This window comes from Colletotrichum truncatum, assembly GCF_014235925.2.
Source record: "Colletotrichum truncatum strain CMES1059 chromosome Unknown Contig_0002, whole genome shotgun sequence".
In the NCBI taxonomy this organism is placed as follows: Eukaryota; Fungi; Ascomycota; class Sordariomycetes; order Glomerellales; family Glomerellaceae; genus Colletotrichum; species Colletotrichum truncatum.
This window is the reverse complement of record NW_027222399.1, coordinates 6,905,885-6,930,314: the sequence shown is the minus strand read 5'-3', so window position 1 is coordinate 6,930,314 and position 24,430 is coordinate 6,905,885. Positions and strand designations below refer to the sequence as shown.

The 24,430-nt window shown below is 45.9% G+C and overlaps 7 protein-coding genes across 7 annotated transcripts; 5 read left to right on the top strand and 2 right to left on the bottom strand.

The window, feature by feature from the left end:
- Positions 1–115: 115 nt before the first annotated feature.
- Positions 116–1,478, top strand: CTRU02_204868 (uncharacterized protein; the record flags this gene model as incomplete). Its single annotated transcript, XM_036721345.1, has 2 exons — positions 116–632; positions 718–1,478. 2 exons carry the CDS (start codon positions 116–118, stop codon positions 1,476–1,478), a joined length of 1,278 nt encoding a protein of 425 aa, XP_036587329.1.
- A 1,467-nt stretch (positions 1,479–2,945) lies between these two features.
- On the top strand, positions 2,946–3,272 carry CTRU02_204867 (uncharacterized protein; the record flags this gene model as incomplete). Its single annotated transcript, XM_036721344.1, has 1 exon — positions 2,946–3,272. One exon carries the CDS (start codon positions 2,946–2,948, stop codon positions 3,270–3,272), a length of 327 nt encoding a protein of 108 aa, XP_036587328.1.
- Positions 3,273–5,222: 1,950 nt separating this feature from the next.
- On the bottom strand, positions 5,223–7,319 carry CTRU02_204866 (O-methyltransferase family 2; the record flags this gene model as incomplete). The annotated part of the gene is made up of 1 exon (XM_036721343.1): positions 5,223–7,319. One exon carries the CDS (start codon positions 7,317–7,319, stop codon positions 5,223–5,225), a length of 2,097 nt encoding a protein of 698 aa, XP_036587327.1.
- Positions 7,320–9,319: 2,000 nt separating this feature from the next.
- Positions 9,320–10,726, top strand: CTRU02_204865 (uncharacterized protein; the record flags this gene model as incomplete). The annotated part of the gene is made up of 1 exon (XM_036721342.2): positions 9,320–10,726. The coding sequence occupies one exon, from the start codon at positions 9,320–9,322 to the stop codon at positions 10,724–10,726; it is 1,407 nt and encodes a 468-aa protein (XP_036587326.2).
- A 713-nt stretch (positions 10,727–11,439) lies between these two features.
- Positions 11,440–13,653, top strand: CTRU02_204864 (alkaline phosphatase; the record flags this gene model as incomplete). Its single annotated transcript, XM_036721341.1, has 7 exons — positions 11,440–11,914; positions 11,966–12,091; positions 12,155–12,311; positions 12,362–12,462; positions 12,514–12,642; positions 12,693–12,802; positions 12,868–13,653. 7 exons carry the CDS (start codon positions 11,440–11,442, stop codon positions 13,651–13,653), a joined length of 1,884 nt encoding a protein of 627 aa, XP_036587325.1.
- Positions 13,654–15,437: 1,784 nt separating this feature from the next.
- CTRU02_204863 (uncharacterized protein) lies at positions 15,438–15,776 on the top strand (the record flags this gene model as incomplete). Its single annotated transcript, XM_036721340.1, has 2 exons — positions 15,438–15,526; positions 15,581–15,776. The coding sequence occupies 2 exons, from the start codon at positions 15,438–15,440 to the stop codon at positions 15,774–15,776; spliced, it is 285 nt and encodes a 94-aa protein (XP_036587324.1).
- A 1,389-nt stretch (positions 15,777–17,165) lies between these two features.
- Positions 17,166–20,921, bottom strand: CTRU02_204862 (plasma membrane calcium-transporting atpase 2; the record flags this gene model as incomplete). Its single annotated transcript, XM_036721339.2, has 6 exons — positions 17,166–17,750; positions 17,804–18,019; positions 18,121–19,266; positions 19,316–19,746; positions 19,797–20,188; positions 20,248–20,921. 6 exons carry the CDS (start codon positions 20,919–20,921, stop codon positions 17,166–17,168), a joined length of 3,444 nt encoding a protein of 1,147 aa, XP_036587323.2.
- Between the last annotated feature and the right edge of the window lie 3,509 nt (positions 20,922–24,430).

Here is a 24,430-nt window from a genome sequence, read left to right as displayed (position 1 = left end):
GAAATCGATGTAACACCAAATCAAAGCAGTAAAGATGCTTTTCCAATTGGTTATTCTCTTGTCTTGCCTGGCTTGCTTGACGCTTAGTCAGATACCCAATGTCGTCGTGGCGCCTATGCAACGAATAAAATCTGGAGAGACATTCATTTCGTCGATGCAGCTCGGAATTGGCACGCCCCCTCAAAATTTAACGGCCATACTCGACACTGGGAGTAGTGATCTTTGGGTCCCTCAGACGGGAAGCCCGCTTTGTAACGATCGAGCCGCTCGATGTGCGCGTGATGTGGAGCGCGGCCAAACGGGCTCTTTTGACGACAAAAAGTCCCAGTCATTCAACAAAAGTGGATTAGGAAACTTTTTCGCAACTTACCAGAATGGTGTGGCTGTCAATGGAGCTTTCATGCGGGAGACTGTGACAATCGGCAATGTAGCAGTCCCCGTCAACCAAATGGGCATTGCCAACAATGGATCCTTACCCTCGCCACTCATCTCTATTTTGGGTGTAGGCCCAACTACATCAGAGGCCTCGGTGCTTGCTGACAATGCCAAGCCGTACGACAACTTCCCGGCACACCTCAAAGCCATCGGCATGACAAAGTCAAACATCATGGGCATTTTTCTTAATGATTTCAGTACGTTCTTGCCCCCAAAACTATGGAACTGAGGGTACCACCATGTATTACTCGTGTGATTTTCTGAACTAATGCAATGATATAGGAGCACCCGAAGGCAGCATCGTTTTTGGAGGTGTAGACACTGCCAAAATGGCAGGCCCAGTGACGATGGTCAAGATGGTAGGCCGAGAAGTCGCAAATTCTGACGACTTTATCATTCCATGGACGTCAGTTGAGTTTTCGGGTGGTGGGAACTCAAAGCCCGTCTCTTTGAGCTCACGGAAATTGCCACCATCACTCATTGATACCGGAAATCCCGCCATGGCAATGCCTCCCGACGTGCTTAAGGCTGTTGATAAGGCCATTGGTGCTACAGCACTCAGGGACGGAACCAGCGCTGTACCATGCAACAGCAATGCAGACGCGAAGTTTATTATGGGCTTTGAAAATGCAAAGATAGAGGTCCCCCTTTCCATGATATTTGTTCCCGTCCTGAGTAGGAATGGAAAACCTATCACGGACGCTAACGGAAATACCATGTGTACGCTGCCTCTCGAAACTCTGGAAAACAGCCCAGTGGGATCACTTGGAGCCCCGATGCTTTCTGCAGCGTATGCTGTTTTTGATTTAGAAAACCGCCAGATAGGTTTTGCCCAGGCAAAGGTCAATGCTACGGAGTCAAAAATCCAGGCAGTCGGACCTGATGGAAAGCTTCCCGCAGTTGTAGCAACTGCGGCCACCAGAAACACCAACGTGGCGAACAACAACAGAAGAAACAGTAATGACATCACTAGGGGTCACAAAACGCAAAGTCCAAATGTTTTGGAGGGAGAGAAATTCGCTCGGAAGTTTAAACAGTTTTAAGAAGGGTTCGCCGTTGGAAAATAGCAGCTTTTACTTCTAATTTTCTGCTACATAGAACATCCAAAGTGTTAAAACTTGACTTTATCCTGGTGGGCTTCTTCAATTATAAACGAAATCTTGACGATGTGTCTTCCATGGACCCTTAAGCAATGCGTAAGTATTAATTATTTTTACACGCCTGGAATGACTGATTAGATTAGGGTGCCGCATGAGGTATCCTTGTACAAAGAGTATTGCTATGTCTGTTTTTGCACTGACTGTAACCCCACATGCTGCGTGCTGGCGCACTCCGCCGCCTAAGCAAGTATCCAAACAGCCCGTCCATTCATCACAGCTTAATTCCTAAGGACGGATAAATATTATTATATGTTGAACTGGATTATTCCTGATTCGCTTGATTGTCGCTTTGGTGATTTACAGTACCATATATGTGCTTCTTAAGTTTAATTTCTATCCATGCAGTGCCCAGAAAATACTCAAGCATCAATCCTTTAGATGATATATCTTCGCAAACACCAGCCGCACAGATTTGGTCATCATGAACACCACTAAATCGGGCACAATTTTCAACTTTTAACTATTAATTCGGTATGATTCATTGCTGCCCAGGGTAAGGTAGCGTTATTTTGGTCCACAATGGACCCAACAGGTATGTCAATCATGAACCCACAAGTTTCAATACTTAGAACAAGGATAGGGTTAAATCTGCACACAGCGTTTCATTAAGCTGCAGGTCTTACAGATAGTTCATCTGCACTTAGCAATGTCTATAGCGTAACTTGGCTCGCTTAGGAAATAGTGGTTACCGAGTACTACGGTGGGGTACATAGTGCCGACTTTAATCGGAGCTGAAATTAAGCGGCTTGGCTTGAGTTGTACTTAGGGCCTTATATCCCTGCCAAGGAGTATTTATCCGACTATGATCTACTGTCTTAGTAGATCGATGTCATGAATAGGGCGTATTCATATTGAGCTGATCGGATGGACTTACAGCCCGCTTACATATAGTGCCCACTTATAAGCCTCCCCTCACATTAGCCACGGAGTTGAATCGTGCCGTCTCATCAACAACCTACTGAACAATCTAAACACCTGCCTCTTTGGGACTTCTAGGGTTCAGAGAAAAAGACAGTATAGTATCGAGTACTTGCTATACTGCTCAGTGGCAAACAAGTTCCAGGAGTGAAGACTTCGTACCTCTCCAGTGCAGGGACGGTGAGGCAAGAAGGCATATTTCCAGATGCACCTGATACGCCGGGTCAATCATTGTCAGCCAGAAGAGAAAAAACATTTCCGTGGATGTCAGTCCCAAAAAAATATAAATAGGACGATGCCCAACCCGTTTATTGTCAGTTCATCAAAGCATTTACATCAAGCAAAGCTTCAAGTCTTTCATCACTGCCTAATCCCTATTAACTACGTTAACTTCTACGTCTCCCAAACCAAACCACCCAAAAACCAACCACAATGCAAGTTAAAGCTCTTGCTCTCTCTTTGTTCATTGCTTTGGCCACGGCATTGCCCGCTGGCGAGGACAATGTTGCCGATGTCATCCAAGGCACCGAAAAGAATCCACAGTGGAAAGGCTCTGATGCAGACAACACCGTTCTGGCTCAGAAGAATTGGCAGGCAGCTGGAGGTTGCAAGACAGATTGGGATGAGAATAGAAGATGTCTTACCCAGTGCATGGGCGAGGCCAACTCCAAGTGCCGTGGATGGAAGTCGATGACTGCAGTCATCCAGGGCGGCTGCGTTTGGGGTTGGAACACTTGCAGATGCGTCTGCGAGTACTAAGGGTTGATGGAACTTCGGGATTGCGATTGACATTTTTGTGTATGATTCGTCTTACGGAATCGTTTTGCTTTTCTAAGCTGTGGCGTGTTGCTCTAGGAACTCCTTGTTGAGGGATGTGTTAGTGGAATACACACTCGTTTGGTAAATTAAAATGGGTCAAGAATCTGCTTTACCAACATTAGGTGGCAAATAAATTCACTCGTTTGGCCTACCTAAATCAAGTCCAATTAATCATTACTTTCTCCCCACGTTGACACACTTAACTTACCACAGCTTCAATGAAAGTTTTTTTCAATCTTTTTGATATAATGTTAGTATGCTATACGTAGACCGAGGTGGTTAATAGCAATGAAAGAGAGTCTGTTAGAGCCCAAGGCTCGAGGGGCGGGCCGCATGAATCTCATTAGGTGTGGCTAACAACATCATATGCATGACGTGCGGGGCCAGCAATCATTGTCTCCAGCCAGTTGGGCGTAGAAAGCTATTAGCTCAAGACTAAGCATAATAAAATGCCATCACTGCAGTCCTACTATGTAGGGCGCTAGATTCAGTCACCTCGGCGAGACATTGGGTGGGTGGAGCTAGTTTCCAGGTCGGGGCTTACAATCTCATGCTCTTTCTATTGGTAGAATACTTCCCGGTGCCACCTGGTGGCTTGAGACCTGTGATGCATGGCGCGAGTATAGGGACTTTTGACGGGATTTGAAGGTTGATTCAAATCTCTCTATGGCTACGTTCGTCATTTATTCGTCTCTATCAAACTGTGGACTGACAGGGATGAGAACATCGCAACGAGGTCGAAGAAGGGATTCCTATACCAATACAGGTCTAACGGCGGTCCTTAAATGGCTCAAGGGACAGATCCGGAGGTGCTATTTCGAGCCAAACATTGAAAAAGAAGGGATATCTTAGCGCTGCGGCTGAGAGGAATTACTTTGTGAAAGTGTAGAGGTGATCTCTCCGACAAATAAAGGCTCCGGCCAAATACAATAGCGTTTTGAATTTGGTTGCTATGTACCCACAGTCGTAACTTACCTTACCTATTTGATGAGAAAGCAGTTCAAGAAGAGCTTTGAACGCAACAAGAGATTTGGATAAATTCAGGCCCAACCAAAACAGGTGTGAATGCCAATATTATAACCCGAATCCCTCATGACCAATCTCAAACGTGGTTTACAAAGTTGAAGCATGTCGATTGTTTCATTAGTAACAACAATCCACAATCCAGGGCGCCTGTAAAGCACACTAGTTCTAACTACATGAATGCTATTTCTCGTTGTAAGACGTGTTCATAGGTTATCACATCCCATGTACGAGACCAAGTGAAGAGGCATACAGCTGCCAAGCCTATCCTATTGACTGCCAAAAAGACTAGATGCATGACATGTGGGGTACTAGCTAACTATACTCTGCGATTGTGAGTTTCATCTGATAATGAGCAATATCTGGTCAGTATTTGAAGAGATATGGACTTTGAAATAGATCGGTATATACCTTTTATTTTCTAGCAGTCGATATTTTTCTTGATAACTTCTCAGTTATAAACCCTACACAGTGTACTTAGGTACTAACATAAAATACTATAAGGATTTAAGTAGTAGTAACGTTGTATCTAATAGGGATTTCAAGATGAAAACCGCAGGTCATGAGATGTCACCTGGCAAAGGTCAAAGGAGTAAATAACGATTACTTGTCGAGATATGTTAAGCCACCCTCTAAAAATCAGTGGAAATACAGTTGCATACCGATGAAACTTGGCATCTCACTAATAGTCTATAAGTTGACTTTTCGGCGATACCATTGGAACAAGTCACGGTTGGTGAAAGACCTACTGCATGATATTCCAATCTCTACTACATGGCCCTTGACTGACACAAGCGTACCTTAGGTAAGCCTTGATATTGATTAGTGCCTATCTGACAAGGCTGCTTGATGATACCAGTACAAAAGTTAACCCACAATTGTCTGCTTTTTGCATAGTTTTAGTGTACCGTCAAATTCTTCGTAGGCCTCAGACATTTGTATTTCCTTTAGAGAATCAGGTTCACCAAGAAGTAAGGCTTTTCCAACGATCCTCCAAGCACTTCTTTTCTCCTGAAAATCTGGCACAAGGAACCATGCCCTAGTCCAAGCACAGTTGCCATCAAGCAGGTCTGCAGGGACTGCCACTCGCATATCCACCTCGGCACCTAGCTTGGCAAAATCATCTGCTAGAATGAACCCAGTAAGTAAAGCCTGCCCCCCATCTCGAGTGCACGTAATGCGAGCAACAAGAGATGAAATCCAGTAAATGGATCGTGGATCCGTTATCCAAGTAATGAAAGCTAGCGCTGCATCAATTGTGAATCCCTGTGCATCTGCAAGAGGCAAAGGCTTTTTTTTGCCAAGAGCCAGCAAGAATTGATCAGCTTGAGGTCGAAGGTCCTGATTAGCAGTAAAATCTGCAAAATACCCCGTGTTATAGTTATAATCTACCACCTCACGTTGGAGTTGGATCCACAGGCGCTCCGCCAAGCATAGACCGCCAGATACAACAGCCGCTAGGAAGTTTCGACGAGGTTTATCCAAGTCTTCATCTGGCCTAAATCGAGGTCTTTGAGGCATGTTTGCCTTGAGAGGTGGTGGCGTGCTCTTAATAACATTCGGAAATATTTCGTATGTCTTGAGCAATTCCGCTTCCGTGCATCCCTCGATTGAATGGCCCAGAAACACCATATCAATTTCCATCCGGTCAAAAGAAACTGAATGCAGGCCTTTTATACTTCCAAGAGTGAACTTGCCAATTGTAGTGTCGGCTGAACCGATGGAACGAGCCAACCATGACTGTCTTCCGTCTAACATCAAAGGCTGCATATTCGAGAATGACAACGGTATCGTCTCCCCTGCCGCTAGCGCTAACAGCACTGATAGGAAGTAAACTTCATCTGGGGATGGTTCATCTGTGCGAAAGTACGCGAGACCCAGGCCAATGAGGTTGATACAAACACATAATCTGTCTCCAGGCATTGAGCAGTTCGTTTCAGCCACAGCATTGAACCGCGCCATGAAGCTGGCCTTCGTTGACCCTTCCCCGCCACCATAACTGTCGAGAAGTGGAGATGTTCGGTTTTCGAAGCCGGAGAGGATAGGGTCGAGGTGCTTGCTTTGTAACGTGTGGTGCTGAAGCTGCACGGTGACCTTAATCAAGATAGCATGCAAAGCCATCCACTCAATCGTGAGAGTAACCTTCTCGCCCAACCCAAGAACAAAAACAGTATTGTGCACTGCGTGATGTCTCTTGATGCTCCACGGCTCCCCGACGACAAACTCGTGGAAGCACCACGCTCGCTGCCACCATCGTGCTCCCGCTATTTTGTCGTATAATGAAACTAGGAGCTCAGCTTCTCGGGCGTTTTGAGGCTGCTGATCGAAAGCATGTGGTGTTTTCATCTTGGCATACTTTTCGCATACCAAGGCCTCATCATCGGTGAGTTCGACATCCTCCAGGAGAACTACCAGTTTTCGGCAAGTCTTGTAGACAATATCCATGAATGCGATTGACCGCTGCTTTTCGCTTTCATCACGCTGGTTGATACAAATCTGGTCCATCCAAATCCCTTCGCGTGGACTCCCCCGAAGCTGAAGGATTGCTTGCGAAAAGCGCTTGCCTATAGGCCAGATCCCACCAGGCTCTGGAGCCGAGTGAGGGGTTCCGGGCCACTCGGGACTGTGCCAACTGTAGCTGACGGCCAGGTACTGTCTAATAACAAACTGGTTATCGAGCGGGACGCCAATCGAACTTGAACAAATTAAGCGAAACGGTGTATTGAGGATGACATCCGATGTGCGCCGAGAGAACTTTTTAGCAACGTCAGGTGCCCATTTTTGAAGGTTCCTCATAACGAGGCTCGCCACTTCCCTACTAGACTCTAAGCGCTCTATGGCTTCCGAGAAGAGGCGGAGTCTGTTACATTTCGTAAGGGAAAGTTTAAAAAGATCTTCCGATATTTGCTCAACGCTCAAAATGTCTTCGACATGTGCAAGAGCTGGCTCAATTAAGTGGTTCATTGTCGAATATTAATCAGGTCACTCTCAGGGCCGATGGTTTTGGTAAATTGCGATTGGAAACAGCGTGATGAGCCCATCCAACAGGCGACTTTTTTTGTCGGACTAATGCAGCCCGGCCCGGCTTGGGCATGTCTTGACCCTCACGTTAGTGCCTTACAATTTCGGCTTAAACATTGATATTGTGTCTAAGAGAGATAAAAGTGTAAAAGGAAGAAACTATACATTTCAATGAAGTTCGAAATTAATTTTGACGCGGCAGTTCAACGGTTGCTGGAATTATTAATGCATATTTCAAATTGACTCCCTTCGACTTTCGTGTAAGCGCCAACACATTGCAACTTGGAATGGAAGGAAAGTTAGAAAAAGGGAACGCGAAGAGGATAGTCTCAACGCAAATTCTCGAAAATTGGAAGTTCTCTGTGGCCGTTCCTCCTCTGAAGGGAACCTGTACTGCCTACTACGTAGTAGGAGCGGGTTAACTGAAGGATTCCTTGCAGCTCTCGCTGAAAGATCGAAGACTCCACTATGGCGCGTTACCAAGCCAGGTGATTTCCAGCTCACCTATCTTATCTGGGCCAGTCGCAAGCGAAGTTAGCAGCAATATAATGTTTTTCAAGATAGTCTTGTCTGCTTTTCAGTTGGGGAAAAATCCGCTGTAGCCTTTTTTTTTTTTTTTTTCACATGTAAGTCAACAATGCGGTTGACTTTTCTGACGAAGAAATATATACAGGGCTTGTTAGGTGAAGTAAGATGGTCTTAAAGAGGTTCTTTGTTACTCTCTAGTAGGCGAGCGGGCGTTGTGTAAGCATCGGAAACTTGATCGTAATCAAGCATGAGATCCCCATATAGTATCTATCATTTCTGAATCCTTAACATTGAGACATTGAGGCTTCATCTTGATAAGAGACTGAGCAAACAGTGTACTGACCCAACTGTGCTTTCGTTTTCCATGCAACCCAGGTCTAGGGCCTAATAAATTCATCGAGAAGATAAAAGCTCCCGCTCCAAATACCAGAGGCTGTCGAGTTTCATAAAGGTTACAAAATCCTTATTACGTCCGTTGCGCCTGGATGCGATACATTTAAGTCCAGCGGTACTGCGCATTTTTATCTCTTAGGGCAACGGTAAATTGAAGTTTGTCCCGGGCGTTAGTAGCGACGTTTATAATTCTGAGGAAAATGATGAAAGTTTTTATTTTGCTGCGTGATTTGTCTCGTCGCTCGGGTCGATATGTTCTGCCAACAGCTTGTAGAATAGCTCAAAGTGTCCATATGCAACATTTAAGTTCCAACGCTCACCATACCAATTTTTATGTTTTTTTTTTTTGTTTTTTTTTGTTCTTTTCAAACCACGCGATTTGGTTCTTTCACTCCAGCTATCCCGCCAAACAGGTCAAATCATACTCTGAGATCGTACACAACCGGCCCGTCTGGAACCAACCTGAGCTCAAACCTGGGTTGCATTGTTTAATCATTTCTGGAGTTATTAGTAGGCCGGCAAACGTTAAGCTTATTCCAAAGTGTGAGACAAGTGATGTCAGTTAGTAACCCAGCAGCTATGGCTGTACTGCTATGAAGAAAAAAATATTGCATATTGGCTTGACCCACGCCGTTAAAATATCAATACACATCCAGCCGCAGTAATTATACGTAGCGGGTGTGCTTCACAGTCAGCTTGGAGCACTCAGCCAAGAACGAGACATTCGTCAGCGGCTACGTTTGCGATGTGCGGTACTGTGGAACCCACCCATTATGCTGTAGGCATCTACTAATTAATGGCTGGTGCCTGGATTCAAAATCAGCAGATCGTTCGATAAAAGCCCTGTAATCTCCCTACGCTGCACTTGCCAGACTACCTAGGTACTTTTCTTACTTTTTCCTGTGCACATTGAACTAAAAGCATGCCTCATACCTAATTCTTACAATCATACAACTGAGTTTTTAAATATCACTGTGGCCCTTTGAAGCCATTTTCACACTACCATTACCTGCAAGCTCCAGATGAATTCGCTTGCCACCAGTATGACTCCAACATGGACCTACGAGTGTCCAGTTCATATAGAGACTCTTGTATCTGGAGCCGAATCAATCAGGTTTAGGGCCGAGCAGCCGCAGCTACCCCTGCATACGATGCAACAAGTTCACGATGTCCTCGTCAATTGCAGCAGTTTAAAGAGTCTTAAACTCCGCGTCACTTTCCTGGGATGTACAGATCAGCCAGATCGATATAACTTTCCATTTGAATTCCCCAGAGGCTCTCACTACCCATCCAAGCTGGAGATTCTTCATCTAGATGGATATGATTTCGAAGACCGTGAATGGATGAAGGTTCAACCGCCCAAGGCTTCATCTTTCTACAGTCTCATTATGCCACGATGGATTACAGAATTTCATGACTGGTACAGGTCTAATAGGGCAACAAAGTATTACGAATGGAAAGAACTTCCAGACCACCAAAAGCATAAATCAAATCTTGACCTCTGGATCGAGGCAATGGACTTCTCTCACATCCAGGAGCTGGGTTTGCGAACCATCAGAGGTGCAGGACTTGTCACCATCCGACTTCCTCCACTTCTCAAGTCGCTCAAATCGTTGGTTATTCGGGGTCATTGGGCGCGAGATTTCATTCTTGCTCTGCCTGGGAACACCTTGAAGGACTTATCATGGGTTTCTAGCTGTAATTGCGAAAGCCAATCCGTGATCGATGTCATTCGCCACCACGGGCAGTCTCTTAAAAGCCTCGAGAGGCGGCAACCCGAAACCTCATATGAGCGGCGCAAGGTTTTTACACCAGAACAGCTCATAACTCTAAGCAACATAGCCCCGAATCTGGAAACCCTGTCCATCGACCTCAACCGTGATGGCGCTTGGCCAGTGCAAGAACTGAAGACCATTGCTCAAAATTTCCCCAATCTAACTCACTTGAAGCTCTATCTAGAGCTCGAAAGCGAGGCTCGCCGACAACGGGAATCTTTCAAATGGTCCGAAGGATGGATGGGCCTCAGTCTGGACGACCCCCCCTATATAGACAATATGGCACGCCCTCTCTTGGACAAAGAAAGCGCCATGAAAATATTCAAGCTTCTTTCGGATGAAAAGATTGGGAAAGAATTTAACGAGGTGAACTTTTTTGCTGGTGACTGGGAAAGAAAAAGCGATATTGGAATGTATGAGGCTGATTGGCTTGAGTATAGAAATTCTTGGGCTACCTGTAAAGTTAGTATGGAAAACTTTCAGGGAGGTGCGCAAAAAAGTGTAACGTGCGAAGGTAAGGACACAAAGGTCATTGCCAGCGACAATTCATGGATGTATGAGCCATCTCACGTCACCGCGCCACATCAAGATGGCTTGGAAGACGCAGAAATAGAAGAGGAACTAAGGCGTCTGCAAGAGGAGATGGCAATGTAAGAGTCCAGTCACAGATAGCTCAGGAAACTTATAAGTACGTAATTGATAAGAAATAGCCCTTGGTCTATAATTCTCTTATCAATTCATGACATTTTATGGTAATTAACGATTGTATTATGTCGGGCTTGGTCAGACATTCAGAGAGGCTTCAAGGAAACCCGCTGTATAATCGATGCCGAGGAACCGGAACGGGTTCTCCACCTCGCCAAGGCCGCCCAATAACCAATGTGGCCTGTGGCACGTGCAGAAAATCAGTTTAAAACTACTTAGCGACTGCGGCTCCCTCTTGTGCTACAAAGGTTCAACCTCCGTGCCTGGTGAACAGTTAACCTCCCAAACCACTGCCGACAACAAGGTGAGGGGTTAAATTTTGCCGCTACTGCTATAATCCTTGAAAGTTGTCGTCATAAGCCAAAAACACCATGAAGGTCTTTCCTTCTGTCAATTCAATTGCCCAATCACGGACCATATGATTACCCACGAGCTTGAGTTTTTTCGTCGCATCGATTGCAGAGTGTAGGGTATCCATTTTTAGTGACAGGCTATGGAATCTCCGAAAGGTCATCCTGGTCAAGATTTGGCCTCCGTACCTGGGAGTTCGTTCATATAAATGTGTGTAAACGAACATGGGCAATGTCCATCGTCCAGCTTTGAAACTGATAGCAGTTTCCGTCGCTTTCCCTTTTGCTTAGGACCTGCGAAACTTGGCAGTCATGCTTCAGTCCGTTGTCGGCGTTCTGGCCTTTGCCGCAACGGCATCTGCCGCCTTCACAGGCAATTTGAACTACTTGTCGCCGTCCAAACACCACGCCTCGCTAGGTATCTCTATTCGAAAGGTGGCTAAGCGCACCCATGCCAACGCTCACTGGGATCCCGCCAAGCTCAATTTCACCCATGGAGTAGCATCCGGTGACCCATATGATGATAGCGTCATCCTATGGACACGTGCGGCTCCCACTATGGACAACGACAAAAGTAACCTGACCGTCTCCGGCTATGTTCCGCTCTACGACCACAGCACCGAGGACTACGTTAAGAAGAGCGATTCTCCAGTCTGCGTTGATTGGAAAATCAGCACGAGCGAAAAGCTAGAAGATGTCGTAGACTCCGGTACGGCTTACACCAGTTCAGATGTAGACTTTACTGTGAAGGTCGAGGCAAAAAAGCTTGCTCCCTATACAGTTTATTGTAAGTTCGCTACCTGACTCTTTATCAATACGCCGTTCTGACAGACCACAGACTATCAATTTGCCATTTGTAATTCAAACAATACGTCTCCTATCGGCCGCACAAAGACTATTCCATCGAAAGATGCCCAAGTCGACTCGCCAGTTAGGATCGCTGTGTACTCGTGCAGCAACTTCCGTACGTCTATGTGCTCTACAATACATCATGACTAGTCTTTGTTTTAGTACTAATATTTTGCAGCGTTCGGCTTCTTCAATGCGTATGGCAACCCCGTGCGCAAAGATTCGGTCGACTATGTCGTTCATCTTGGTGACTATATCTACGAGTATGGTAATGGTGAGTATGGCTGGGGAAATTCGCTGGATCGTATTCCCCTCCCTGATCGCCAGATTTACACGTAAGCTTTTGATACAGATATCCATATGGATCACTGTTGACTTTGACAAGACTTTACGACTACCGCAAGCGTCTGGCAACTTACAGAACCGACCTGGATTTGATTGCCAGCCATCAAATGTTCGCCTGGATTCCGGTGTGGGATGACCATGGTCAGGACTTTTAGTCTCATCCCTAATTATTCTTTTGCTAACAGTACGCAGAGGTTTCTGATAACACCTGGCGTGATGGCGCCTCCGAACTTAATAACACCGAGGAGTCTTTCATCATGGATGGAGGTGTCTCTGTAGACCAACGCAAGATGAACGCAGTCCGGGCTTACTTTGAGTGGAGTATTTCTCCCCTACTCATTGGAGCAATAGCATTTACTGACCATCTCAAGTGCCAATTCGGCAAGTGGACATGGACGACAACCTTCGGATTTGGAGAGACTTTAGCTTTGGCAACCTCTTCGATCTTATCATGCTTGACACACGTCAGTATGACCGGGCGGTAAGGCTATAACGTTCTTCTAATATGCTTAGAGCTATCTGACACATTTTCCTACCCTCATCTAGATTACGGATGTCTACTGGAACAACAACTACATTAATGCTATCTCAAACGACGCCAGTCGCTCACTGATGGGACCCCGTCAGGAATCGTGGTTTTACAAAACTCTCCGCGACAGTTCCACCAGAGGGGCGGCATGGCGCGTGATCGGCAACCAAATCATTTTCAGCAGAATGAACGAGAGTCTGTCCTTTGGCCCCGAAAATCCCTTCAACGTTGATCAATGGGACGGCTATCAAGCAAACCGTAATCGTACCTTCCAGGTTCTGTACGAGCAAAACATCAGTAACAATATCTTCCTTGCTGGCGACTCACACGCATCATGGGTATCGGACCTCGTTTGGCTTGGCGAGCATGAGTATGACCAAAATACTGGCTCTGGCTCCGTTGGTGTTGAGTTCGCCGGTTCTGCAGTCAGCTCTCCTTGCCCGGTCGGCCAGAATACTACGCTGGCAGTTGCCAATGCTGGTTCGGCCTGGCTTACAGGAGCCAATCGCGAGCTTCAGTGGCAAGACCTATACTACAGGGGGTATTACGAGCTTAGCATAGACTACAACGCTGTCAATGCTTCATTTTTCGGTATCCCTACTACTAGGATCAAACAAGGTCACGAAATCTCGCTTGCTAACTTCACCGTTTTTGCTGGGGAAAACAAGCTGCATCGACAAAATGGAACCACAGCCGTTGGAGGTGTTGCTGAGAGTGGTAGTCTGAAAAACGGCCAGGTCTTACAGACAAACCTTACTCATGACACCGCGACAGGGGAGTACTTCAAGTACAATTCACCTTAGTGTAATATCAGAGGGTTGGGGAAAGCTTCAATGTAGTAATGATAATCTGATCATTAATCTGATCGATTTTTAAAATTGTCATTTGTCGGGCTCTGGTAGTTCGCCAGGGTCGTTCAAAAGGCGATGAAGCATTTGCCTTGTGGAGATCTGATGAAATGCCCATTTCAGATGAGGCTAACTCGGTTCCCTCAAACCAAAATCTTCGGTGTCATTTGCATCCCATGGAAATTACCGATCTGCCCTCTATGAGGCGCAGATCTCCGCAGCGGAGTGGCCAATAGTACAAACGCAAGACCGGTCGATTCTCAGTATAGTACTTTTTTTTTTTAAGACGGCGGAGCACATCTCCGCTGGAATCGCCGGTTGCGGTACAAAACGATGACTCAAATTGTGACGGATCCGGCGAGGTGGTTTTAGTGTTAGCCACGACCCTAACTGCTGGTCCCAGCTGTTCTAGATTTACAGCATTCTTCACTCCCACAGCTAGCAATTCTATGTTACAAAGCTTCCGGAAATGTATGATTGTTCTCGATCGGGCGTTCCTAATGGCGAGTATATATCAAAATCAAGCGACCAAAAGCTTAGCCTGCCATCTTTGACAAATGCGGAGGGGGCCACTCCCCGCTAGAAACATTAGCCTGCTGATAAACACTGTTCTAGGTCCTCCTTTGGAAACTGACGCTAAAACCTCGCCTTTCATTATCCTGATACTTCTACTTATTCGTTACCCTCTTCCCTCGTCATATTGAAGATGGTTTTCAAACAACCAGATTTCAACCTTAACCTATTCAGCCGTTCTATGGGCCCTCTTGGTATATCCAAAAGAGGCCTAAATTACGATCCTTATTGCTGAATTTTACCGGTTCAGCGTTCACTTGGCTTTGACTTCCAAATCCTGGCACCTCATCTGAAACGGCCTTCCTATAATGCTAATACATCCATTTACTGGGCGATATGAGCATTGACAGTACAGAGTTTCTTGTGGGTTAAGGATTTACATCATCGCTTCATAATTACTAAAGACTTCTAGATTGGGGAGTGGATTCTACTTGCTGTCTGCTTTATAGTTGTGTTTGCTCGACTAGCAGTACGCACGTGGAACAGAGTATGGTCGTTCTGGTTATCCGAAATATTCCTCTTGATCGCTCTCCTCTTTTACCTTACACTTGTTGTTGGGGATACCTATGCGGCTTCTATAGGTAAAAGCGCCTTCATCGATTTCTATTACGACGCAGGCTTCGCAAAGGTAGGTTTGTTAGACTCTAACCTATCTGACTCTTTGCTAATGAATTGGTAGTGGAGATTCGCGAGTTCAGTTGTTTTCGACACCGGCTTTTACTTTCCGAGATTCAGTCTATTGGCTTTTTATAATGAGCTTTTCCCTCAAAGTGAAAAGAAACTGCGGATCGCCTTAAAGCTTGTCACCGCGTATACTATTTGTGCATTTCTTGTAACCGTTTTCGTGGATATGTTCTGGTGTGGCCCTGACATATCTTCAAACTGGTAAGCTTGTCCTTGAAATACCCCTCAGTCTCACACATCTAACACTTTTTGTTTTCTTTCGTTTTTTAGGGCAGACGATTATTCTGAGTGCGCTTTAGCCAATAGTGCCGAGCCTATGTATATCAACTGGTCCGTCAGCATCAGCTCAGAGTTATTAGGTAAGTATAGGACTATACAAGAAAAACATAAACACTAACAAGAAACCTTCTGCCAGTCTTTGCGTTGCCATTTGGAATATTAAAAATGAAAGTTCTTCAACCAAAAGATAAAAAAGCTCTGCTATGCATTTTTCTTCTTGGCATAGGTACGGTGCTTACAAGCGCTGCACGCTTTGCCCTAACAGTGCAATCCATTTGGGACTACTCGACGTGTAAGTGTTGAACTTTTCGATGACGTAGGTTTCCAATAGCCTAACTCCCAACAGATCTGGTTGGATCAGTGGAAATTGCGACCCAAATCATTGTTATTTCTTTACCAGCACTACGCCCACTTCTCAATGCACTTTCGCGGCGTTGGGGGAAGTGGTCGGGCACAGCAACAAGGTCCGGTACCCAGCAGCAACTCAAGGACACAAAACAAAATACACAGGTGTCAGGCACGATTATCAGCTTTCGAAGTAAAAATGGAGTTATTAATGATAGTTCAAGCAATGTCTAGCTCGTTCTGAGGAGGGACTTCCAAGCGTTCTATTATCTAGGGTTTAAATATGAAAGCGGCACAATGACCTAAATACTCCGTAGCGGTGTCCACGATAATTATAATACATATTTCCAAGTAGTATCGACAAGCACTGTACCTGTCTTAGTTGGCGTCTCACCCCCTCTGCGAATCTAAGGAAGCTTGAGATAAGATTTCAACTTCACGTAAGGCAAGAACCGGAATGATAATAGGCGTTTAAGAAAACTTCTCCATCCTTTGATACCCTTATATCCTTGCAGAAAAATCAAAGTAGAATATTTACATTGCCTGCTCCCTGTCACCCATAAGTACAGTCATTTTAGTCAATAACCAACACAGAAGGGGTGTTTCAGCCATTGTATCTGGTTGCTTAAAACAGCATACCGCCTCTTGTGTCGACAGGTCTTTGACATTGTTTATGAATAAATAGATGAGTCATATTTTAGTATAGATAATGGTGTAGGTTTTTCTTGTCAATCTCCTCAAGTGATGATTCGAACATAAACATCAATCCATAATTGCGTTTCCGCAAGGAACAGCGAGCCATAATGTACATTTAACACAATTAGTAAAGCAGCGATAGCAGACAATACGATTCGTTCTTATACAGGCGTAGTGCAAGATCAAAGTGTTTGCACTTCTTTCAGTGTTAGTGTCGTTCAACACCATCCCTCGGCGAGCATTGAGGATCAAAGTCAAACCATGGAACTCAAGAAACTCAAGGAACGGATATAATACATTACTCTTCAATTAACAGGGATTTGAACAAGCTGGTTAAGCAAGGCCAGGTTCCCTCCAAGATGGAAGCTTATTTCTTTCACCGTGTGGCTCTCAGGTTTTGGAATTTCAGAAATTCTACTTCGATTTCTTGGGTCTGGTAAGGTTGGCGAATCTTTAGCATTGTGGCCCGTTGTACCCAGCATTGCTTAACCCTCTTGGCTCGCGGCCTCACCCAAAGGAAGTAGTTTAATTCTTGACTACTGGAGATCCTTAAAGAAAATTTCAAAAATCTACCATTTTTACACTAATAATGGCAATAGCTGTTTGGTTAGCTACTTAAACAATTTCATTCACAACTCGAACTATGGTCCAATACAGTTGACTCTACAATATTAAACAAACTTTACTTACCCCCGCACCAATATAACTATAAAAGTAGATACTGAACATTATAAACTCGGATTTTGCTCCCCTGGTATATATGCTCCTTATTCACCACCCTCTTGAAGGTTTTCATTGCCAAAGCTTGGAAAACACACTAACGAATCCAAGGCTGTTCCGGAATTCCTCTCCTTTTTCTGAGATTTCTCCGATTTTCCACTGTCATCCTCTTATTGCCCTTTTTCCTCTGGTGGAGCAACAACAATAGTAGCAGGGATGTCATCACTTGCTGTGTCCTTCGTCGTTTGTTTCCTCTTAAACAAACTTCCAATTGCGGAGAAGACCTGCCCCAAAAGCCTGTAGACAATAACGAAAGGCTTACCAACAAAAAGCGCAATTATCTCGAACCAAGCATCAGGAAAAATGCGCACAAGAACTCCCCAGGGAAGAGACATAAAGGCCACAATGATGCAAACAGCCCACTGGCCTCCATTAAGACCTCCCTCCTTGATATCGAAGACGCGGCCACCGATGAATATAATAGCGACTTGAAGGCCGACCATCAAGAGATTGATGAAAATAAAAAACTGGTTACGATGAACACCTTCTAGTACGTTGAACTTGTTGTCCAACCGGCGGTTGTTGAATTCGTTGAAAATTTGCATCCAAACAAAGGTGTTGAAAATAATAGTGTCAAGCTGAAGCATCTCATCCTCGTTGTTCCTGTCGTACTTGAGTATCTCAGGGCCGGCAAAATACAGAGTGATTGTAATGACAAGCTGGAAGATCGCTTGTCCAATTATTATTTTCCACATCTGAGGGCATCCTATCAGCTTGGCTCCCAGGCACAAATGTATATGGTACTCACATTGATGGTGATAAGAGGAGCGCTCTTTGGTTGAGGTGGTCGATCGAGGATCTTCTCGGTTGGTGGATCAGTCGCCAGTGCAAGCGCAGCAAAAGTATCCATGATGAGGTTAACCCAGAGCAATTGCACAGCTTTCAATACTGGCTCCATATGATCGTCATACATAGCGGTGACAAAGGCCAGTAGGACAGCAGTAATATTGACCGTTATTTGGAACTGTATTAGACAAGAAAATTAGCCACACTTCTCATCAAATACGGACATGCAACAACGCTCATCCTTTAGGCGAAGCAAAATCGAAAATTTGAGCAGCATACCTGCAGAAACTTTTGAACGGCATCATTGACTGCACGACCCCACTTCAAAGCTGTCACGATCGAGGTGAAGTTATCATCCATCAAGACGATAGCCGACGCCTCTTTAGCAACTTCCGTTCCAGAAATGCCCATCGAGAAGCCCACATCTGCAGCCTTCAAAGCAGGGGCGTCATTGGTACCGTCTCCAGTGACAGCAACCGTCTCTCCAAGAGCCTTCAGCCTCGTAACGAGGATCCGTTTGTCCTCTGGGGATGAGCGGGCTAGTACCTGGAGCCTGGGAAGTATCGCGTTCATGTCTCCTTCACCGAGCTTGCGGAAAGCCGGACCTTCCATGATAACGCCATCGTCACCTGTGTAGATGCCACATTCAGTCGCAATCGCTTTTGCTGTGATTATGTTGTCGCCGGTGACCATACGGACAGTAACTCCTGCATGCTTGGCCTTTCGAACGGCTTCAGGTACACCCGGTCGAACTGGATCTTGAATGCCGACGATTCCGAGGAATACCAAATCAGATACAGCTAGAAGCGACTCCAACTTCACATGACCATCTTCCATGGGCATACCAGCTGGGGGCCATTGAGGATAGTCCTTGTACACTAGTCCAATCGTTCTGAGTGATCGGCTGGCATAATGGTCAATGGTGGTTTGTAAATCTGATCGCTGGGTAGAATCCAGTGTCTCCTCGCTCAGTGTTTCTAGGTTGGCCTGCGACGAACAGTAGCCAAGCAAAATTTCAGAAGCACCCTTAACCAAAAGCCGATATCCATTGCTCGAGTTCCGTAGTTTGATAACTGCCGCCATGCATTTCCTGCTTGAATCAAATGGTAACATCTGCACAACTTGTTCGTTGGCGCGAGCCTCTGAGAGTGATTGCAAGCCAAGGTAGTCTTTGGCAAGAGAAAGAAGTGCAGTCTCCGTCTTAGACCCAATGAATGTTGATTGGCCGTCCTCTTGACCTTCAAAAGCTGTAGAGTTAACTGCGACAGACTGTACAATAAGTTCCTTGGCGGCCTTTGGAATAGTTGCTGCCCAGTTGGTAACGGGAACAGTTCTGTCAGAAAGTTTCTCGTCTTGCGCCTGAGGAAGAGCGGTGAACTTGGTTGCTGAAAAAGTTCCAGCCACAACAGTCATTTTGTTTGTTGTCTAATTGCTTGTCAACATATGAAAAAATAGAAAGGGTTACAATACTAACCAATGTACCGGTTTTGTCGGAGCAGATTGTTGTTGCATTTCCCATGGTCTCACAGGCACGAAGCACACGGACGAGGTTATTTTCCTTCAACAGCTTGGTGGTTGCAAATGCCAGAGCCAGTGTCACGGCTAGTGGCAATCCCTCAGGCACCGCGACTGCAATAATAGCAATAGCAACAACAAGAAGATCCATAAATGTCGAAGCCTTGTCAGCTGGGGGGCGGAAATCATTGGGAAGAGTGGCAAGGAAACGGAAAAGAAGAATGAAAAACATCAGGGCGGATGCACCACCACCAAGTTTAGCGATAGCAACCGCCAGACCCTCAAGCTTCTTTTGCAGAGGAGTGGCCTCCACGTCGTAACGCACAGACATCATGATTTTGCCAAAGCTGCTATGCACTCCGACAGAGGTGCAAACATAGGTTCCCATACCTGAACTTCGTCAGCCCAAATCATTCCAAGTTATACCTATGATGACTTACCCTCAAGGACCTTTGAGCCCGAAATAATAAACGGGTCAAGATCGTCCAGATTGACGTGCTTTGAGTCAAGTAGCTTCATAACCTGATCTCCGGCGGTTTTCTTCAACACATCGGATTCTCCGGTCGCTGAGGATTCGTCGCACTTTACGTCTTGTCCCTCGATCAGGATTCCATCTGCAGGAACCATGTCGCCCGGTTCAAGATGAAGAACCTCTCCAACAAGGATTTCATTGACATTGATCATGACAGATCTACCAGATCGAATGACCTTGACCTGGCGATCATCTTTCTTGGTGTTCAAGCGCACGAATGCCTTCTCTTTTTGCCAGTTGTTGTGCGATCCGACGATAACGACGATGATGACAGCAGCAAGAATCGCCACTCCCTCGACCCTAATAATTCTTGGGTTAGTTCTGGAATCTTGATTTCACAGAATAAGAGTAAACTTTACCAATCAACGGATGCAGGCGCATCGGCAGGTCTTTCAACTCCAAGTGTCTCGTATAAGCCGAGCGCCAAGGAAATAATTCCAGCCACGGTTAATAGAATGATGACTTTTTCACTGAGCTCAATGTACATGAGCCTCCAGATTGACTTGCCCTTCTTTGGAGGCAGGACATTTCGACCATATACACGAGTACGATCGGCGAACGGTGACGATGGTGAGGACGGATGTAATTCTAGTGCTGTTTTGGGGTTGAGAGTGGCCGAGCTGTGTACGGCTTCGTTGAAGGTGACTGTCGAGGTAACTACCGTTTCATCCACGCCAAGGCCACTGCGTACATCAGTTTGGATGCCTCGTGCGATGCCTTGCAGACCTCCAAGTGCTCTAAATGCCGAAAGAGACTTGGGATTAAGCAATTTGTTGAGCTGACCAGGCGAAAAGGCAAACGGATTGCTATCGACGCGGAAGTCACTCTCCGTACCAGGGTCTGGGTGCAAGGCAATGTCTGGGTCCTCTAGAACGAAGCTTGGAGCCGCGCTGGGCACAGCTGTCGTGCCAGATGGGGTCAAAAAGGGATTGGTCCCGTCAGCGGCGATAGTGTCGGCATCGCTGACCGCCCGTGGACGGGAGTCCGGATGTGGGGGATCGGGCTTCAGATAATTGTAAGCCATCATGAACATGTGTGGCCAGATGAAAAAGAGAAAGTGTTGTCGAGGTCGAGCAAGACGTGCCGATTAGGCGGCGGCCAAGGAATATGAATACTTCTGCACTTCTGCAGAAGGCAGCTTTCTCCGAGTCCGCTCCTGCAAGCTTGACTGGCTATACAGCATTATGTCCTCATCCGGAAGAGACGTAGCTCTCCACTTTCTAACCTGATGGTCAAGGAGCCGGACTGATTCAGCACTGCCACTTTTAACGAGGACTGTATTGACTGGATGATAATCTTTGATGCGATCTGATAAGCTCGCCTGTCGAGGAACGGAGACAGCCAGCATCTTGACAAGCTTAAACAAGCACAACAAGCAGGCATTATTCTGTGTGTGTGGAGTGAAGACCCACTGAATAGTAATCTAGATCAGCCTCAGTAACCAACGAACAGCACATGATGCAGGCTTGGCGGTGCAAGAATTGATCTCAGGCAGCTTCAGGTGTTGATCATAAGCAACATGAAGTAGCTGAGCTCGAGGGAGGGGAAGGTGGACGCGAGATGAACAGCAAGATGAGCCCAAAATTGACAATAATCTTTTTGAGAGACAAGGATACGCGAGGGATTTTCTGGCAAAGATTAAGCGAGATGATGGAAGGATCAGACGAGTTTTCAAAGCAAAGGGAAAGTTTTGCCGTCCCAGCAGCTTTACAAATACAGTCAAATGGCGCGGGATTTGCTTCTCTTCCGACAGCCAAGAGTCAGGTAAAGAGGGGTCCTGGAATTCTATTTGCTAAATGCCGTGAAAAGTCTTTTTTTCTATTGAGCTGGCAGCGCGTCAGGAGCTTCAAATGGAAGGTCAGACGGAGCACGTGTGTGGTTGATACGACCTCGCCTGAACTTTCCCTGTCTCCAACCCTTCGCGAAATCCTGCTCATAAGCACTCCAAGCGGGGCCGTCCCACACAGTTCACTCATGTTTCCAGCCTCTCATCACCGCCATCGGCGTTGTGGGTGGCCAGCAGCCATGGATTCCTCCCTTCCCGCGCGGCATCAACATAACGCTTTGACTTTCAAGGGATGAGTAGACAAATTCCCGTAACAACGTTTCTTGGCCACACAACGCTTCTTGTGGCCACCGCCTTTTGTTTTGTGATATTTTCTGGATCATGACGCAATGTTCAGTCGACCTTGAAGACCGTGTGGTAAACGGCTCTGGAGATCTTTGACACAGACACAGCCCAGCCAAGCACCTCACGCGTCGGAGAAGCATCAAACCGAGCCATGAATCCTATTCAGGGTGAGACCAAGCATGCCGAGCCAGTGTTCTTTTCTCTTGCTGATCACACTCTTCTTCCTACTGAAGTGACTAGCCAAGCCTTGTCGACCCGGTGGTTGCTTCGTATCAAACCTCGGAACAGGTTGACTTTAACGCAAATGACACAAAGCTGTTTGATTTCTATCCAGTGTAGGTTACCTTGAGGTGCCGGAAACAGTTTTATCCGACGCTCGTGACCCCCTGTAAATCTGCCGGCAGCGCATGACGGCTACTTATGTGTTTGGGAACCACTGGAGGCTACCTTTTAGTTCCGCCAGACGAACTCCCGATCCGATTTCTCGCTCACTACTGTTGCTTCCGAATGCAACTACTGCTATTTTCAGATTGGTACATGACCTAGTGCATAATATTCAATGACTTTTCCTTTCCTAGCGATACATAAACGCGCGAGGTTGGTGCTAAAGCGCAACCCTCCATGCTCTAACCCCTGGGCATTGATCTGCCAGGGTGTATGTGCCGTTTCACATCATCTCGGCTGGAGCTTACAAGGGCTTCTTTTGCAATGATTAGTATCGGCTGCACTCTAAGCCACGCGATAGAAAACACCAGCGATGAGGCAGTTGGTATTCACCAAGAAATATACTTCGGTGAGCACTGAGTACCAAGCCTGCTCATCCCGCTTCCACGACTATCTTTTACATTCTCAGATGGAAAATTCCTTCCATACTCTCTCTGCGGTCAGAACATTTGAAATTGTACCATCCCCATCATGAGAGCACCAAAACTTAGTCGTATCATCAAGCAGCTGCTCAAAATCTCTGACGTCTTGTCTGAGCTTTTCAGAAACCTGGACAAAGATCTGTCCATTATACTTGCTTACCCATACAAAATAACGAAGCCTTCATAATATCACCTGTAGGGCTTAGTAACTCGAGAGATTGCCTAGCCGCAGCTCGACTTTGCTTTTTGCAGCCTCCTTACATTTCCTTCTTTGTGTTCAGCCAGGTAAACGCTAGATTTCAGAAGGATAGGTTGTTGACGAGCACAAATGTTACACTGTGTTACTTGCCCGATGTCGGTAACCTTAAGTTATGCCTGTCGCCTGTTATTCTGATAGGTACAGATTTCAGAAGCCGATAACATGTTACAGCCTAGAAAAAGGTGAAAAAGTCTTCAAGATCTAAGACTTAGGATCACAGAGGTCCCCCGCCTAATAAAAATGTGCAAGTACTGGTTGTCACCTCACTGGATTAATTGGCGTCATACCTTATGTGCAAAACTTTGAACGGATTCACTTTATACTGGTTACATTTACACAACCTCAATTACAAGACAGTGGTCAAAGAAATGATCGAGTCCGTGCAATTTTGAGCACTTCTCTGTGGTTATGGTTAAAGTTGAGCATCTCTGAGAATGGCAACCGCCAAGGCTCCTGAAGACATATCTTCATGTAATTCTGCATTTGTGCCAGTCGTTGTCGTTGGCTTGACAAGAATTGATGAATGTAGCTTCTTTGGAGTTCTTACCTGTGAGGCTCACTTCGGACATGTTGTCAGTGGGCTTGTATATCAGCTGTCGTTCTCGGCATAAACAACCTGACTTTCCGGGTTTTAGGGACATCCGTCGAGTCTTCGGGTTCTTTATGGCCTTTTGAATATCCGCAGAACAAGTTAGTTAGGAAACAGCCGAAAGTATGATATCGTATCATATCAGTTGACGAGCTGCTTCCCCGCCCGACTAGTCAGCTGTGAAGGGTCATACCCTGCCTACACGGTTGCAGTGGCAGCCGCACACCAGCCTCCAGCACATATTAATAATAGAGGTGCTACCCCGTTGAGCTGAACGCCCAAAAGGATACGTAACAACAAGTCGTGCACTTGTTTCTTGGCTGCATTTAAGTAGGGATAATGGTATAGCTATCAACCGGGCATAGCCCGTAACATCAGCCAGTTAGTTCTCAACTCAACACATCCCTACTCTGAGCGTTCTGTGACGGCTTCTCCCACGACATCAGTGTGTATAGAGCACTATTACGGCGGTTGCCATTAAGGCTAGGAGAGAAGGAACGTCTAGGAGGCTCTCAGGCATCTTATTTTGGGGCCTTTCCTTTTCAAATGTACAGTTTGCGTTGAGAGACTCAGCGCTTTAAACCAAACTTCCTCTACCGATTACTTATGGTTCCTGAAAAGCGAGTGCCTGAAACTTAGCTCTAATTGTGTACTTCCAGACAACATTTGGTTGGCTACAAGTTTGTTTGAAATCCGT